Source organism: Glandiceps talaboti, chromosome 1, assembly GCF_964340395.1.
Source record: "Glandiceps talaboti chromosome 1, keGlaTala1.1, whole genome shotgun sequence".
Classification (NCBI taxonomy): Eukaryota; Metazoa; Hemichordata; class Enteropneusta; family Spengelidae; genus Glandiceps; species Glandiceps talaboti.
In genome coordinates, this window is record NC_135549.1 from 31,474,144 (window position 1) to 31,494,109 (window position 19,966).

The 19,966-nt window shown below is 36.7% G+C and overlaps 1 protein-coding gene and 1 long non-coding RNA gene across 5 annotated transcripts in view; one reads left to right on the forward strand and one right to left on the reverse strand.

Moving 5' to 3' along the window:
• The window catches only part of LOC144442391 (uncharacterized), a 40,328-nt gene extending 27,760 nt beyond the window's left edge, over positions 1 to 12,568 (forward strand). For both annotated transcript variants that reach the window (XR_013481635.1, XR_013481634.1), the window contains 3 exons: positions 6,393 to 6,493; positions 9,416 to 9,535; positions 12,076 to 12,568. This is a non-coding gene — a long non-coding RNA (uncharacterized LOC144442391). The remainder of the gene's footprint in view (positions 1 to 6,392; positions 6,494 to 9,415; positions 9,536 to 12,075) is intronic.
• Positions 1 to 19,966, reverse strand: part of LOC144442355 (serine/threonine-protein kinase TBK1-like) — an 89,649-nt gene that overhangs the window by 48,982 nt on the left and 20,701 nt on the right. Inside the window, exon 1 of one of the 3 annotated variants that reach the window (XM_078131696.1) lies at positions 4,985 to 5,141. The exons of 1 other annotated variant lie outside the window; for it this stretch is intronic. Coding sequence is in view for 1 of the 2 variants with exons in the window: in XM_078131679.1 (XP_077987805.1) it covers positions 207 to 258 (52 nt within the window). In the remaining variant the exon portion in view is untranslated. Of the gene's footprint in view, positions 1 to 206; positions 421 to 4,984; positions 5,142 to 19,966 lie in introns of those variants that run through there. One more of the 3 variants, XM_078131679.1, reaches the window with a different exon arrangement.

Here is a 19,966-nt window from a genome sequence, read left to right on the forward strand (position 1 = left end):
TAATGGTTGTATGATGAGAAGAAACCAATAACACAAAGATCATTTGGAAAACATGACTACTCTCAAGCTAGACACTCGCATATGAAATATATATATATATATATATATATATATATATATATATATATATATATATATATATATATATTAATAATAAAATAAAAAATCTACCTACCCCACCTACTCTAAAATTGATTTACCATTACCTTTGAAATCGTGTAATATCGAACACAACAGCGCAATATAGGGGGACACCATTAGATCCTTTGTTCATGTATATAATGTAAACGTATTAGGTCAGACCTAATCATCGAGAGCGATGTAGTAGCTGTTCCGATCATTTAGTCATTTTCCAGCAACAATAACGGATTTCACGTTAACGTTGTTTTTGAATAAGTTTCCCACAACATATTGGTACAAATTCTCGTTATATATCCCGACGACGCGAACATGTGATATAGCAGGCCACGTGTTCGACGACTATTGAGTAATAGTACCGTGCGTGCGTCAATCTGTAACCTAAGGTTACAAGGTTACCAGTTCACTGGACATGCGCGTTATATATCATGCAGTGCTCAACTATAATAAAAAGCGAATATATTCATTATGTTGAGCACTCGGTCATCGGATCGTATTAGGCCGGCTGTGTACATGTATATTGAGATTCAGACTGTTAAAATCAGCATGTTCGTTTATACGAAATGAAACGACATCCCTTTTTAAAAAGTTACAATTGGTCGAGTAGAAGGTTAAATTTTGCACTTCGACTAGTATATTGGTAAATATATATATATATGCGCAGTTTATTTATAGCTATAGCTTTATTTGTAATTTATAATTTATGGGGTTTTTCACTTCGGTGTTACATTTTAGTGTTTTCTCTTTCTGTTTGTTTTATTTGTATGGGTCGCTGGCCTGAAATAAAGAATAATAATATAGCATGCTACAGATAGTTATTGAGGTACTGCACAGTATAAGTCTTCTGTGATTTTCAAAGATCTACGTAATAGTGTGCTATATACACACGGCTATTAGGTCTCTACTCCTGCATTTTGAGTCATATGTCATCTCATCGGCTGAGTCTGTGATACGCAATGAATGTACAGAACAATTTACACCAGAAATGACTCAACGTGTGAAGGTAGGAACATTCGTCTGATGGGCTGAAGGGTGGGAGATGATTTGCTCATGATTTGAATCATATCCAACCTCAGGAGCAGTCGTATACCTTGTACATTTACAAAATTTGTGGCAAAATGTACAGTTCTCAAACCTTTCTTCGAAGGTGATAGCCATGGGAATATTATGTTTGGATTTGCCTTAAATACTATCTACCTATCTGTCTATCTATCTATCTATCTATCTATCTATCTATCTATCTATCTATCTATCTATCTATCTATCTATCTATCTATCTATCTATCTATCTATCTACTTATCTATCTATCTATCTATCTATCTATCTATCTATCTGTCTGTCTGTCTGTCTGTCTGTCTGTCTGTCTGTCTGTCTGTCTGTCTGTCTGTCTGTCTGTCTGTCCGTCCGTCCGTCCGTCCGTCCGTCCGTCCGTCCGTCCGTCCGTCCGTCCGTCCGTCCGTCCGTCCGTCCGTCCGTCCGTCCGTCCGTCCGTCCGTCTGTCTGTCTATCTATCTATCTATCTGTCTGTCTGTCTATCTATCTATCTATCTATCTATATATCTATCTATCTATCTATCTATCTATCTATCTATCTATATATCTGTCTATCTATCTATCTATCTATATATCTATCTATCTATCTATCTATCTATCTATCTATCTATCTATCTATCTATCTATCTATCTATCTATATATCTGTCTATCTATCTGTCTATCTATCTATCTATCTATCTATCTATCTATCTATCTATCTATCTATCTATATATCTATCTATCTATCTATCTATCTATCTATCTATCTATCTATCTATCTATCTATCTATCTATCTATCTATCTATCTATCTATCTATCTATCTATCTATCTATCTATCTATCTATCTATCTATCCATCCATCCATCTATCTATCTATCTCTCCATTCATCCATTCCTATACGCTTATATATAATATTCTTTTTCTTTTGAATTAAGTCTATAATGCTATGCTTCTAATATTGCATCGAGTGCTACTCGCTCCCGTGAGACACTTATAGGAATGTATATATATATATATATATATATATATATATATATATATATATATATATATATATATATATATATATATATATATATATATATATATATATATATATATATATATATATATATATATATATATCGTGCCATTTCCGAGTTTTCGTTTTGCGTATATTGCAGCTTCGTGTGCTTTCAAGTATCGACCCTGGCTAGTTTTCCCCTAACTGAACCCTGGCTAGTTTTCCCCGAGACTGTCGACCCTGGCTAGTTTTCCCCTACACTGTCGACCCTGGCTAGTTTTCCCCTAGACTGTCGACCTTGGCTAGTTTTCCCCTACCGAATCTAAACTTTAATCTATTAAGCAAAAATATATCGAAAATGGCACTAAGTAAAAACGTTCCACATCATTCCTGCCCAACTTTTAATATTTGTAATTTGCATAAATGTTGTAATTGTAATTGTAACCACTGCCACAATCCATTTTTTACTGCTTGCAACCCGGAAATCTAGAATTCAAAAGGTACGAATGTTCACAATAGGCAAAGTCTATAGGTTTACTTCCGTCTGCAATGTCAAAGCAAAAAATTAACTGCGAAACAATATGTTGCTTTCCATGGTCACATGTGTATTTGACCCACGAAGATACAAATTTCGGGACTGAAATAATGCATCCACTATCTGTTTAGCTTTGAATTCCAGCTTTAACTTGGAAAACAGCATTGATGTTATTCCTGATTTTATCACAGTTTGATGTAGCAATGTATCAAAACTTGCAGATCAGCAAGTTTTGTAGTAAGATGATAAACTCCATATGAGACGATGTATGTGGTGTAAATGGAACATAGAGTTTATTTATCTAAGCCCTGAGTTCGGCCTCATGGCCTCACTCCAACGCCAGAGCCAAGAGAGACAGATGCTCACCTCCACCATAGGGGCGTGTAATATTTCATAGATTCTTACATATAGGAATATAAAGTCAAAATGTTGTTATATTCTGTAGACCAGGAAAACAACAATCTATGAAATATTACACACCCCATTGACCCCCACGGTCAAAATCCAAGTAGCTCAAACCTGCGATGCTATGCTATTGCAATAAAAAATATTCATTTCTCTAACTAGTTGTTTGGTGACATGTATAAATAGCGTCATGTCTGAACTCAAACAGGGTAATTACAAATTCATGACAAATGATCGTGTCAGGTCATGAGTGTGTATGTGTGTGTGGTGGACGTGGTTGCATTTTCAATACCGTGTCCTATTATTCGGACAGGGTTACATCATTGGAATGCTGTTCCCTCCCGGTCACAATTCAATCGAACGTTTTTTTTTTGGCGAGAGCGATTTAACACCGAGGCCAACCCTGCTACAAAGACACCACTATATGTGCTCGACCTTTACCGGGACCTCGGACCACTATAGTGGTGGTCCAGGGTGAGCCAGGACCAATGTAAAGGATATGTTAACAAGGCATTGAGAATGACATACTGCCCGCTATGATTGGGTTTTAAGGAATTGGCAGTTTATGTTGTCATTTTCTTGATATCACTACTCTGATCACGCAACAACACTTGTGAACCTAAATCAAACAGACTTAGATATGTTGTGTCTGGTCGTTGGACATGGAACATGCCTACTCATGTTGTGTCTCCTCATTGGACATGGGACATGCCTACTCTTCAAGATGACGTGATGGAATAAACCATTAAGCAATGTGAATATGTCAGGTATCGGGGGGGGGGGGACCTGTTCAAGCATGTCTGAGTTATGGCTTTGGACATGAAAACTGCGCCAACAAAATGGCTGCCAGGTAGCCATATCGGATTGTATCACGACAAAAATGGATATGCACATGTATGTCATAGAACATTGTCCTAATACCAACTTTGAATGAGATCTGTTCAAGCATGTCTGAGATATGGCTTTGGACATAGAAAATTTGCAAACAAAATGGCTGCCAGGCGGCCATATTTGATCGTATCATGACAACAATGAATATGCACATGTATGTCATAGAACACTAGTACTGTCCTAATACCAACTTTGAGTGAGATCTGTTCAAACATGTCTGAGTTATGGCTTTGGACATGGAAAATTTGCAAACAAAATGGCTGCTAGGCAACCATATTGGAACGTATTATGACAACAATGAATATGCACATGTATGTCATAGAACACTGTCCTAGTACAAACTTTGAATGAGATCTGTTCAAGCATGTCTGAGTTATGGCTTTAGACAGGGAAAATTTGCAAACAAAAATGGCTGCTAGGCGGCCATATTGGATCGTATCATGAAACAAATTGACGTGCATATGTATGTCATTGTATGTTGCCCCATTACCAAGTTTGAAAAAAATCTGTACAGGCATCTCCAAGAAACGGCTCTGGACGGACGGACGCACGGACGGACGCACGGACAAACGGAACCCAATCCATAAGTCCCCGTCCCGGACTTCGTCCGGCGGGGACTAATGAAAAGGTCAAATACATTGCTGCACTATTGGTGTCTACATTCATGCAAATGTAGGCCTACCACTTTATTGACATAAGTCAACGAACTTCCGTCTAGAAGGACATGGTTGCTATTCTGTTTGCATCCATCTGAATCCAAACTCTTATCATAAATGATAACCCATATAAAGTGATATGATGTTTTACGTATGTCTTCAGCCTTTTCTCGGCTTAGTATATGAGATCTGTCCGACCGGTTTGTCCGTTACCTTCTTGCTAACCATTCTAGGTTCTCCAGGGGAGGTTTGGATTCATTCTATTTCAATCTTCGAAACACCACCGTGGAAGTGATTGACTCACGTACAGTTTGCTTACCTCGGTTACGTATACCCACGACAACATACGCATACCAATGGTACTCCCCCACCCTTTACGCAGTTTGGCAATTGATCACATGCAGGTTTTGGTACGGTTTCGGTCTGTACTTGGAGTTGGTTTTATACGTCCAGCACTATTAGATTAAACCAGGAAATGAATAGATTTTCAGACAATGTCCGTGTCACATTGTGACCCTTTAGCTACATTGGACATTAATAGCGGAAGTACATCCATGCCACTTCATTGTTGTTATTTCTTACACGTGCCATATATGTATATATACATTAATGCAATACGTAATATCAAAAAGGATGTTTTTTGCAAATATATATTTATATAGTTATATAGATTATCTTTACCATCGATTCCCAAATTAAATACATTCACATGATGTATTCAACAGTATATTTTCATTGTATTAGTCTACCCTTTCCTCCCTACAAGAGCATGTGAGTATACCACTGTCCCACTAGCCTCCTGTACGTGTGTTTATATGCACGGTACACGCATGTGGATGACTAGTATGCCAATTACCATTCAATTTTGTCCACACTTTTCATATGGGTATGTCAGAAACTGATACGATTAGATTGTGATAAACAATGTATATGGATGTGTTATCGGCATTAGTTTTTAACGATAAAATCTAATTTTATATATTACGTTCATACATTTTAACCGATTTATATACACTACAAAAACAGCGAATTAGAAGAAAGCATCGCAAAGGTGTCGGAAATGGATATATTTACTATTTGCCCTCTGTCGTTCACATTTTAATTATTTTAAACAATTTAGGTAGTAAAAAATCCATATGCAAGGTTATCCAAAATATAAAGTTAATGATTAAGATTTCGGATAATTGGGGTTTCATTCTTATCAAGGAAATAACCTCAAATTGGTTATATTGCATTGACCGTGACAATACTGGATCTAGCTAATACCTTATGCCACGCTTATACTATGGGCGCCTAGTCCATGATATAGTTCACAATCGTTTGCATAAAAATGCTCTCAAGAGATACGAAGTGCCATATGCATTCCTTCATACTTATGTTCTGGCAATTTCCTGTAAAGGCAATGCTTGCTGCAAGAAATAAAAGACTTTTTTTTCTTCATCAAATGTATGTACAAATAAAAATATGATGTAACCCTTGTTGTGATATATCAATCCACGAAATAAACAAAAAATGCAAGTTTCATTAGTCAGGAAACGGTATTGTTAGTTTTTGTCATAAACAAGTCGATGTGCTGGTAGCTCGTACGAGTCCTAGAATAAATGTAATCTCAGTCGATGTGCTGGTAGCTCGTACGAGTCCTAGAATAAATGTAATTTCAATCTCAAGATTACTATATATGATGTTAATCTATTACCTTAATTTAGTGTATTTTTGTCATTTTACAGAAAATACCATGACGTCATCTGCCCTCGGCCTAACATCCTACACTGTCCACAGTGCAGATTAAATGAAAACTATGGAATGTATTGATATCAACCGTTTAACTGTAAGTTTAATATTCAATTTTAATTACTCCAGAATTCTATTTAGAATCGTCATGCTTTATTTTCAAATTGATGGACCACAAGTACCAGTGGCCCTGCCCTTACACAACACCTCTGGCCAAACACCCCTTCACGATCATGAAGATGTACCAACATTTGCTTTCACATCAACTACAGATCACTATAGTATCCCAACATAAGAAATGTGTTATTGAAACTAAACAGTTACAATACAAATTGCAACTACAAATTCCAAGTCTCATTGTGTCTATTATCAGCTAGCTGAAGGTGTCCAAATCATTGATGTGACATTACGACCACGAGTTCAATCTACTCATCATCGACACCTGTCCAGAAATTATATTCTGTCGGGGCATATAAATGAACATCGGACATACTAGACATACTCGTCAATATTTGTCACAGAACACCTATCACGAACAATTTGTCCTGTAGAGTTGGAGTACTGCAGCAGTTCTTTGTTACACGAACCACCAACACTTGTACAGCTCATTAGACAATTAAAACGAACCAACAATTCCCCTGTTCGCCTAAGATGTTCAACCATATCACACCACTCCAAACTCAATTTCTTTGGCTCCCGATATATTTACAAGTCAAGTCTTACGAAGATCGGCTATTTATCTACTATATACACCACTCGCATGGCACTGCAATCTGGTTAAAATCGGACGTGGTAAAAGCGGCTAGATGTCTTTATTTACCTCTATAAGTCCATCATTTTGTGTCGTTTGTTGTGTCCCGAATGATCGCTGTGGGAAGGCGGCGATCACTCGGAACAAAACAAACGCCACAACACGATGGAAATTGAGGTAAATAAAGGCATCTAGCCGCTTTCACCACATCCGATTTTAATGAGATTGATGGCACTGTTACAGTAGGCGTGTTTGATATGTTGTTGCACATCATCAAAGTGTATTCAATTTTCAAGGGTAATATTAAATCATAGTTTCTCAAACCTCTGTGACCAAGATTTTGGTGAATTTAAGTATTGGACTACTGTTAACCGTAGAGTTGTGGAGATTATACAATATATATGATAAGGTAATACCACATGAAAGCTAATTTGTAAGCCTTCGAACAAAACACACGGGATTTATTTTCTACTAGTTCTGTCACTTTTGACCACCACCACCACCACCACCACCACCACGATCATCATCATCATCATCATCATCATCATCATCATCATCATCATCATCATCATCATCATCATCAATCACCATTACTTCAATTCTCTTTCGATAGTAATGGTATTCATACCAGTGTGGACTGGACATTATCAGCTATCTAAAATAAAACCTTCATATGATACTCTGTGAGATCTATCTTAAAAGAAGTATTACTTAGACGTTTGGACACCCAACTGACCAATTAACATATAACTTTGCACTCTATTTTAACGTATTAATATTTTTGTCATATCTGGAGATAAATTTCTTTTTAGTTATTCCCCAGTTATAGATTATGGTCAAGGAGCTGTGTCTTTATGCACTCATCACAAGTGAACACTAACAGATCATAGAACTGTTTTTGCTATAAATGAGATAAGACATAGAGATAAGTTTACTTTACTTTAAATGTAGTGAATATCCTTATTATAGAGTGTCAGACAATTTGGAAAGGCAAAGTTAGGGATGTTTTAAGTTTACAATATGGCAGGACGATACCTACACATTCAGTATCTCGGCAGAAATTTTTTTTCTTCTCTAATTCAAAACCCAGCACATAGTTTCATCAACATAACTTGCATATTAATTAAGCTTTACTGCATGCTATTATTGATGTCAGCTACATTGTGAAAGGTTAGTTACAGAGGTTAGTTACATTTTTGGTATGACGTCTTGTCATTTATTTATTTATTTATTTATTTATTAATGTGTAATATATTGTGCTGCTTATAATCTCATGTCACAATAATAAAATTACTGTGAATGCTTGGTGTTATAAATATAACCTATGTTGCTAAGATATGAAATGTCATATTATACAGCAGAATGGAAGTCATTATTGATTAAATTCGATAGCACAACACGATCACACCGAAGTCTGACATTCCAAAGTTTCAAACTGATCATATCAATCAAACTCTACCATTTTCTTTTAAGCTTTGCATAGTTTAAACATGTACTTAGACACATTGTCGTTATGTGTATATTGTTTAGCACAGGATAGACTGTCGACAGTCGACAGTCGTTCGTGCCTTTTTGCTACGTTTTATTTAAAATTAAAGTCGTCGCCTCGCTCCGATCCGGAGCAATAGTATAACCGCGTACTGATCAGAGAGTGCCAGCGGCAATCGCAGTACCTATCAGTACGCATTAGTGTTCAGTGCTACAGAGCGAGGCCATGACTTTAGTTTTAGATGAAACGTAGCAAAATAGGCACGAACGACTGTCGACAGTCTAACCACAGGGTAGTAGTAAACTGTAACGTCATATTCTCATAAATGTATTATACACGTAACAGGATACTATTCGTTAATATATAGCATTAAAACATTCGTCGCACTTTGGCCTTCATGACTGTTAATGTGTTAGTCCTTCAAGTCATGTCATGGTGTGTCAACAATATTAGTTTATTAAAATTTAAACGTGGCTATTTGTAAGGCAGTTACTTGCAGGACACATATTTTACATTTCTTAAATTACATGAATAATAATTAACACACTTTTCAAGTCCACCCACCCACATATACAGATGGTTGAACGAACTGTTATGGTCATTCAAATTCAACCCCCCCCCCCCCCCCGCCCCTTCATATTGTTTTTACTCTTAGATGGAACATGTGCCTGCAGTGGTCAATAAGCCCTCTCTCTCATCTTATTCATCATCATATAAATCAGTAACAAAGAAGACTCATGACCAACCTGATTATTCTAAATACATTGTCTTTCTCACAGGCGTAGGTGTAATGTACTGGTTGTCAGTCCATGCAAATTGGTGGCAGAAGTAACAAAAGAAGCCGAAGGACAATAGGTGATAAGTCAACATTCACAATATCAATCAACATTTGATTAAAGGTCAGTTAACAGCGTCTCTTTGAGATTTATATTAGGCACATATATGGTGCGAACCTTGTACATAACAATCTGTTTATTAGCCCCACACGAGCACAGCACAGATAGTCATGCCCGCTCGTCCTCGGTGTGCGTGTCCCTGACACCCATGACTCAATGTCAATCAAACCTGCCATAAATGTCAAACACTATATAGAGTACATATGCGTAAGGTTTAATGTGGCAAAGTGAGAGCCATATTTGTGATAAATATGAACAATTTGTCTCATATCTCCACAAATTTGATATCGACAGACATCATTAAAGTTGCAACCCCTCAATAAATCAACAGTAAGCAAAATGAGATTCTGTATCCTTTGCCTGACTAACATTTTCAAAATCAAATAGCCAAAACTTGTCTGTAGTCTTTCTACCATATCTCATGAACTGGAATATACAGAGACTCCATTCAAGTGAATGCACCCATATTATCAAAGGTAAACTTTATTTTTAAACCATGACATTTGACATTGACCTCCATCTTCAATCATGTCAAATAGCCCAATAAAACCGAATGTTTTTTTCCCTTGAGACCCCATTTAAGTGTATGTCAACATCTATGTTGTTAGACAAAGGTTGTCAGACTGACGTTGCCTCATACATCAATGTACTGTACGGTATAGTCGGTGTTCCATTTTCTGCTGTAATGTATATGGTTCAATTAACATTATGTTATGTGTAACCAGTAGACATTGCTATACATGGTGTTAGTAACTTGCCAGTGAATTGTAAGACCATATTACATACACCAATCAACAGCACAATATATGTAATGTTGGGCAATGTCTTATAATGCAGAAAACTTGTTAAACTAGGCGAGGGTTTCATTCCTTGACAAGTCATTGAGAATGACATAGTCCCCGCTATAATTGGGTTTTAAGGAATTATCACTACTCTGATCACGCAACAACATTTGTGAACCTAAAACAAACAGACTTAGATATGTTGTGTGTGCTTGTTGGACATGGAATATGCCTCCAACAATAAAGGATTGGTTGGGTATGGGGGATCATATCACGATGAAAATGGAGTCTGAGTTATGGCTTTGGACATGGAAAATTCACAAACAAAATGGCTGCCAGGCAGCCATATTGGATCGTATCACGACGAAAATGGATATGCACATGTATGTCATAGAACACTGTCCTAATACCAACTTTGAATGAGATCTGTTTAAGTATGTCTGAGTTATGGCTTTGGACATGGAAAATTCACAAACAAAATGGCTGGCAGGCAGCCATATTGGATCGTATCACGACGAAAATGGATATACACATGTATGTCATAGAACACTGTCCTAATACCAACTTTGAATGAGATCTGTTCAAGCATGTCTGAGTTATGGCTTTGGACATGAAAATTCGCAAACAAAATGGCTACCAGGCAGCCATATTGGATCGTATCACAATGAAAATGGATATGCACATGTATGTCATAGAACACTGTCCTAATATCAACTCTGAATGAGATCTGTTCAAGCATGTCTGAGTTATGGCTTTGGACATGAAAATTCAAGAACAAAATGGCTGCTAGGCGGCCATATTGGATCGTATCATGACAACAATGAATATGCACATGTATGTCATAGAACACTGTCCTAATACCAACTTTGAATGAGATCTGTTAAAGCATGTCTGAGTTATGGCTCTAGACAGGGAAAATTCGCAAACAAAATGGTTGCTAGGCGGCCATATTGGATCGTATCATAAAACAAATTTAGGTGCATATGTATGCCATAGTATGTTGCCCCTGTACCAAGTTTGAAAAAAATCTGTACAGGCATCTCCAAGAAACAGCTGCGGACGGACGGACGCACGCACGGACGCACGCACGGACAGACGGAACCCAATCCATAAGTCCCCGTTCCGGACTTCGTCCGCGGGGACTAACAAGCTAGCAAAAATTACACAAAGTAGTTAACCGGTGTTCGCCACCATTCTGTCAAGGATCACTGCAGTTCTTACTGTCGTGCACTTTGAAACAGTCACGGCCCCTGAAACAATTGAAATTTCAGAAACCAATGAGGTAATGTACACAGGACGTAACCAAATTCAATATACATGTAACAACATGCATACTGAAACTGTAGCTGTGTGCTGTTAATAATTCATGTTATCGTGATTAGAGAATATAGCCAACCGATCGGTCTTGCACTTATAACACTTGTTCCCTATTGAAAACTCTACATAATTATTAATTATCAAACACATTGAACTATTCAATATATCACCGAAAGGATTAATCCAATATTTCAATTCATTTTCAATAATCAAATTAATCAATTTTTAAATTGTTGAAATGCGCGTGTGTCGATTTATTGTAGAACACAAGGTTACCACTTTATCTGTCTAACATTCCTATGATGCTTCGTTCAACACAACACCCTTATCGCCGAAAACAATATATTAACTATAAATGTACCACCACCACCCCCCCCCCCCTCATTCCTTCATAATCTAGTAATATAAGCCTCCGGTCAACATGTCTTCTTTTTACTTCTACAGGTATGGGGAAATATGAATACAACATGTGATTACGTCTCTAACAACCAAGCTGTCATTGTATTACTTCTGTCGCACAGTGGTATTTCGTTTTTGAGGGAGAGGTTTGCTGCGTGACCCGAGTTGGTGCAGCTGCTTTTAAATAATACACACATCTGTCTATATGCTATTGCTCACATTCCATCAACGATCAAGGAACATCTTGAGGTAGTTAATACACATCACATTTTTAATTCCTGGCGAACGATTTTATTGTTTTGAAACATATTGTAAATGATCAATATGGAAATTAGGTATAGCAGTTTGAATCCAGGTGTAAAGTGAATGCCTTCTGTAAGCATTGTTGTTTCTGTAATTTCTTTGTTATTATCAATGTACATATACCAAATTGTACGAAATTTGAAGTATGCATTGTTTAGGTTGTATAGAACATGTGCGTTGTCATTGTCAATGTATGTATCAACTTGTAAGAAATTTGAAGGATGCATTATTAAGATATTGCCTAATTACCAAACATTATCGGACAACACATGCTTTCTTATCATCGCTGTATGTATCAAATTTTATGTCATGTCCATGTAATGCGAATGATTCAGTATATTCGAAAGCTACGTCAACAAGCTTTATGAGACACTTACGTTTTGCCATCGTGAATGTATGTTTCAAATGGCATGTATATGAAATTTGAAGCTTAGATTCTTAAGATATTGCCTAATTACTGAAAATTATTAACTATGCAAAAGACTATTAAAAAGTACACGTTTTATTAACAACCTTTAGTGTGCATATATGCTGAGTTCGTCAATGTGTACCAAATCACATGTACTTTGAAGCTTGCAGTCGTATGATATAGCTTAATTACTGAAGATTATTAATTATGTAAATGATTCACTAAAAAGTAAAAGATCTATCAACAAGATTTATAGAATTCCCCGGCCTTGTTATCATCGATGTATGCACCAAAATGTGTTCAATTTGAAGGTTCCCTTCTTAAGATATAGCGATAGCCTAATTACCAAAGCTTATTAATTATGCAAATACTACATTAGTATTCATTGGGTGTTGACCAAAACCCAATCAGTTCTTCCCATTTCCATACGTAATATATGTATATTATATATAATTTAGTTAAAATTGATGCAGTATAGTCTTTTGAGATATTGTGTTAACAGACAGACAGACAGACAGACAGACAGACAGACAGACAGACATATTCAAAAAGAGTGAGAAGGGATAGTCAGCTCCTGCCAATTTCAAGTTTTATTTCAATCCGGCTCGACATGCTTGACAGACACAGAGACATTGCCATTGCATTACCTCCTTTATATTTTCTTTACCCATAGCATGAGATAAAAAGAAACTAGAAATTCCACAAGTCCTAATATCGATTGGGTACGTCACATAAACACATTCCTCGCCAGGTATTAAAACTATTCATCACCTTAATCGTGCAGTTTCCAAATTGAAACACCACAAACTCCAGCTCTTAAATATCTTAAATACCGGAAATCTCTCAGCTGAGTTATATTTGGAGATCTTCTGAGATATCGCTGACATAAATATTTCATCTGCTATATAGTCTAAATCTCATGTGGTTGTATTTTATCCTTTTGAAAATTTATCGCAAATATACTAAGACTTATTTTTAGTCTTCACCACAAACAAGTCTTTGCCCTCCCATAAACATGTTCTATAAGTCGTGTACGTGCAATGTATTACAGAACTTTATTGGAAGTTTCCGGTCGTAAAAACATTTGACTTGACGTTTTGCAACATAATATGTGCCTGTATATTTCAACACTGGTGCGAGTCGACCAGAGTCAATAGAACAGGATGTATATATGGAAAGAAATATAGCAAGAGGTCTATGAGTGTTGCCGCCCATTTTTGTGGGATAAAAGTAAAGTTATTAACTATAAAGAATTTAATACATGGTTCTACTGTTGTCTACTAAGAGACCGGTCAGTTTCTTCAGCCGGGGGGGGGGGGGGGCAGTGGATTTGTAGGGGGGGGTCACCCTGTTTTTGAAATTGGCAGTGGGGGGGGGTGTCATGCTGTTTTGAAAATTGTGGATGGGGGGGGGGGGTATTGTGTTTTGGATTGTGATGGATTAGAAAAATCCTTTTCTACAATGGCATATAGCCTTGTCTGAAATGTAGTACATGTAAATATTTGTTCTTCTCCCTGTTTCTTACATGAATTCTTTAATATTACTTATTAGTTCAAACATAACTATACATATACATCTAAATGCATTGATGTATTACCTAGCTACCACACTAGTTACAGAAACTTGGCTGTTTCACAATCAATGCTTGTGCACTTTTGGCTGTTTCACAATCAATGCTTGTGCACTTTGGGGTAAAAGTAAACTTGAAGGTTTCGTAATGGTAATCTTCATAGATAGTTTATAAAAGAAGTTAATCTAAATTGTTCTACTCGTCACTATGAACTTGTCAGAGGGATTAGTACACTTTCTATTTTGGACACTACATGTTATTGACACTACAAATCACCACATCTCATCAGATTCCAGTTTCTATTACACACTAGGTATGACCACCTAAAGTTCTCTAACATACCGGTGACTTTACTATACATGCAATATTAATGCCACTGTACCAATGTTACGGGTCCATTTTTATGTGACATGGGAAACTCATTTAAAACTGAAGCTTGGAAATATTACCTCAAAGGCTATGAATAACCTAACCATTGCCTTAATATAAGCAAAAAACTGCAGATCTGCTAGGGGGAAAACTTCAAGGACTCCCTCACCCCCAGATGTCACTCATACATTCAACCAACAATCAGATGCACCAACAACCTTTTTACTGTCATAATGATATTAAACTTTTAAAAATGTTTTCACCCTATTCTAATTTGAGATGATATTGTCTTTTAAAGATGTGAAATGTTTACCAAGGAAGATAGTCTAAAATTGCCCTTAAACTCCAAATCTCCCCTACCAATGATACTACCATTAGATGTGCTGACCTTTACTACAGGCATATAATGATCCCATTTAACTTTTTAAGAACATATTTCAACCCTATGTAAGTTATAAAGAATAGTTTCTGATACTTGATGGTGCTGTCTTGTAAAGCATGGATTGGGGTCTGAATAGCCTAAATATTGGCTTTAAGAGTGAAAATCCCCCAGGGCTTCAAGAGGGAGACCCCCTCGGACCCCCCCCCCCCCACATGAGGTGGACATATCCCAGTCTCAAGCTCTTCCCCTCTTACTGTCAAGATGCTATCAAAGTATATTTCAAAAGTATTTCAACCCTATGTAGTTGCTTTTTTAGATGTTGGTGCTGTCTTGTAAAGCTTGGAAATTATTACTGTCTGAAAGGGTCTAAATAGACTCAAAATTGACTTTTCAGAGTAAAAAATCCTCCACAGCTACTAGGGGGGGGGGGGGCTAGGACACCCCCCCCCCCCCACACACACGAGGTATACACATCCAAGTCTCAAGCTCTTCCCCTCTACCTCTTAAAATCAAGATGCTATCAAAGTATACAGCCTGCTTTTGGTTTTACAGATGGGGGGGGGGGGTCAGTGACTTTTTGTCGGCCCGATTTAAGAATCCACCACCCACCCCCCAGGCTGGAGAAAATGACCGATCCCTAAGTTTATTAGTATCCTTTCTATATAATCATTAACAGGCCTAACATTACAACTCTTGAAAACTGGGGCGAATGACAAAAAACATTCCAAGTACTATTTTGATCCCATCGTATAAATCACTTTTAGTATTACTTCAGAAATACCTGGGCGTTTTGCTGTAAATGTTATAATTGTTAATGTCATTAAAACCATTCTAAATGTGTATGTGGTTTAGTTGGTTGAAACAATAATTGCTATTTAAGAGTTATCTTTAACGAAATTGAATACTTGTGTATAAATCTTAAAATACATTCGCAATACATCTTTAACCGTACTCTCACTTTGTTTTATTTTCAGCTCCCATGGGGATCTAATATTTTGCTAGTGAGTTTACACGTGTGTGTTGTTGTTGTTGTTGTTGTTGTTGTTGTTGTTGTTGTTGTTGTAGCTCTTAACTTTACTGAGTAATATGCATATTTAATGCACCTTGTTGATGTACCTTACATGTTATAATCACTCGTACATAATTGTTGGTATATAAAGCATACAAGCTTCAAACTTCAAATAATGTATGCACATAGATTATAACAAACATAACAGATATGATTAAGCTAAGCCTTGTTGATGTAGTTTTTAACTTTAATGAGGCTATTTTGCTTAGTTCATTATTATTTGTAATTACACAACATCCAACAAGTCTGGAACTCGTGTAATTTTGTACATACATGGATCGTGACAATCAAGAGCGTGTGTCCTCTAAAGGTATATTGATATAGTTTTGAATTTTAATAATTTATTTGCATAATTATTGAAAATTACTAATTAAGGGTTACCGTATGCCATGAATGGTGGCGCAAAATTTTGCATTCTAACTGCGTAATAGTGTGTGTTGTCCTTACCGAAGGCATACAGCTTACTAGACTCCCTCATAGTCCTCGGAGCTTCGCTTTACTAAAATTGACGCTAAATGAATTATTTTGTATGTACCGAGCTCGGAGCTTCGCCTAACACATCAACAAAATGTTAGCTCTATGTGATCGACGAGGGCGCACAGTACAGGGCTAGGGATACTGCATGGGGATACTGGGATACTAGTATATGAGTACAACTATGCAGTAGATACATACAAAACAACCCAAGGTTTAGCTATTTATGCGAAGCTTCGAGGACTGTGAGAGAGTCTAGTGGCATCGGTACATACAAAATAATTCGTTTAGCTTTAATTTTAGTAAAGCGAAGCTCCGAGGGCTGTGAGAGAGTCTAAAAGCTTACATCTGACTATAGCTTTGTTTTGTGTATATTATGCACAGATATGGTGTCCCAAAAAGCACGATCAGAATCCTAAACCAAAATAGATGAATTGTATAAATAATGTTCATTACATTATTTTGTTTTGTTTTCAGTTACATTCATCACTAATTTATGACCTGTATCTCTGCCAGTTATAACAGCTTCAATTTGTATCAGTTTCTAAAGGCACACCTTTGTCTAACTTTTGTGTTGTCTCTTAACTGTGCATTATGGTGTTTTGTAGTTTATATCTTTTGTAAATACAACGGAAATCATAAACCCTGATACAAAACATCGTCTGGCGCAACAAAAATCTCATTAACAAAGCTACATTCTATCGTCTGGCTAGAGAAAAATCTTACCAACAGAGTTTCGTCAATTGTCTGGCGTGACAAACATCTTTACCGATATTGTTATACTTTCTTTGCGTGAGCTACCATTATCTTAGGAGATCAACGCCAAATTCATATGTCCCTGCCTGGTAAACCTAAGGTCTGGCACGTTCTTTGATATTTTTGAGACAGTCAATTGACTAAAATGTATCAATTGTAGTTCAGTTCTCGTTGTGTCAGACGATAACATGTGGCAATGTTAATGAGATTTTTGTCGAACCAGGCGACGTTTTGTTTTATGGTTTGGGATTTCTGTTGTATTAATCGGGTCTATACTTTCTACATTTTACTTCTCTGCATATTTTATTAGTCCTTAATGTAGGAAACCAAGTCACCATGATTTATCTTAGCTGCTATTTATCTTGTCTATCTGTCTCATCAATATCTCAAAAACCTTTGGCAAGTTTGTATTGAACCGGTTAGGTTTTGGTAAATAACATATGAATATTAATAATGAATTTGCATGATAATAATTTTGGTATTTAAGCAATATCTTCAGAATGCAAGCTTGGAAGTTCGTATAATTTAATACAAATGTTGGTGATAACCAAACACAATACAGCCCATGCTTGTTGATGCATCTCGTTTTTTTAATGAAGTATTTGCATAATTAAATAGTTTTGAAGTATTTAGCCAATAGTGAGTGTGTAAAGCTTGTTGATGTAGTTTAATGAGTCATTCAGGGTGTTTTGTAGAGCTGGCAGCCAGAGAAAATCTACAGTAGTCATTACCTTAGACCAGTGTGATTTTCTATGTAGTGGTCCGAGCATCTACTTACACAGCCCATAAACACAGGGGCGTGTAATATTTCATAGATTGGCGTTTTCTTATTGCTTAGAATGCCGTTTTCTTAGGAAAATATCGTACGAATCTTGCTGCTACAAATGTATCAATCTCTATACTATGAAGAAATATTAAAAGGGTGGTCATCTTTTTTCGTTAACCTTTCAAATTTGAAGAAAACATGCACATTTGCAACAAAAACATACCTGCATGAAGAATAGGTGCCAAGTAAACTTATACACTATCACTGGGGCAAAAAATGTTTTTGTAACGATAAAAATAGACCTTTTACAATGAGCGGGCGCTGTATAAAGTCCTCTGTATGTCAAAGGCAGGTCAAATGACATAGCCGTATAATGTTCACTGCTGATTGGCCGAGAAAGAGGCGTTGACTAATGACGTCAGATTACCGCTACATTTTAAATTCAGAAGCACATCCCTATCACTGAACACGGAACCATGGATCGCGAAAAGTTCACGACAGCTTACTGGTGAGTATACTTGTACCCCCCCCCCCCCTTGTCTCTTCCCCTTACAGATGGGAATATATAATCAAAAGGTTATTATATTTAGTCTGTAGACCTGGAAAACAACAATCTATGAAATATTACACGCCCCTGTACCCATAAAAACAAGTAAAATGATTGAACTCGTAATCATCAAAGTAGACTGTGCAAATATCATACAAGCTTAGACATTGGAATAATCACAAAACTATCAAACCATTCCAATATGTATGTACACAGGAGGTGCATTTGAGCTTAGTTCATATGTTTACACGTAGGGGCTATGGTTTGATGAATAACTGATTACATACTAATCAAATTGCTACTTAATTTTGTTTTTCGAGTTAAGAAATTTTGTTAAAGCTTGCTAACCATAAAAAAATGTTTCTCAAAAAGGTACACTATTATTGGCATAATTCTGTTAGACCTAAAGTCAGCCATATATTTAGAAACTAACCCAAGGGGATCTCTTTTGGTTTACATATGGTCGATCTAGTCTCTACCTTGCTCTGAGTCCAAGTTGTCACTCCCCCGAGATTTGCCTTGTGACCAACAGGTATGAGAACTGTGAATACTATAGAATCGTGTCATTATAGCTAAAGTACTCATTCCAGCCAGGCTCATACATCTAAACTTCGGATGCGGACCATACATTGGGTGGTGATTACTTCAGAACAGCAGAATATGACAAAATGAAGACCTATCATTTTCCATGCATAAATCATGTTTCTCTCTCATCTACTCCAAGACGTGTTTCCATGGCAGGGTACATCACAATATGGGACAACGTGTATAAACGATGTAGTCAAGTTGCTAACTATGTAAGTGATTGGTATATGTATACGTTACACCCAATTCATGAAACTGCCCAATTCATGAAATGTGCAATGTAACTTTGCCCAGTTCATGAAATGGTCTACCTTATGCAAAGGAGAGTATAGATTATGATCTAAAAGGAGCGAAATTAAATTTTTGTGGCAAGAGTTTTGAACTGAGGTTTTGATTATCGAACGCTATTAAAACACAGGCTACACTGAATTATTATAAAATAAGAATTGTGAAGTGATGAGTTTGTAAATACATGGCATTGATAATAAAGTTGTTTGATTCTTATTCTTTTTTGTGTGTGTCCTATAAAAGATGCTCATTTCATGTACTGGGCATATCTTACCATACCCACTTCATAACCTGGGCAACATGATTGACTATTTCATGAACTGGGCAAAGTTACCTGCCTATTTCATGAATTGGGCAATTTCACAGATTGGGTGTAACATATACACAGTTGACATCCTGCCGTTAATCCATACGTTTA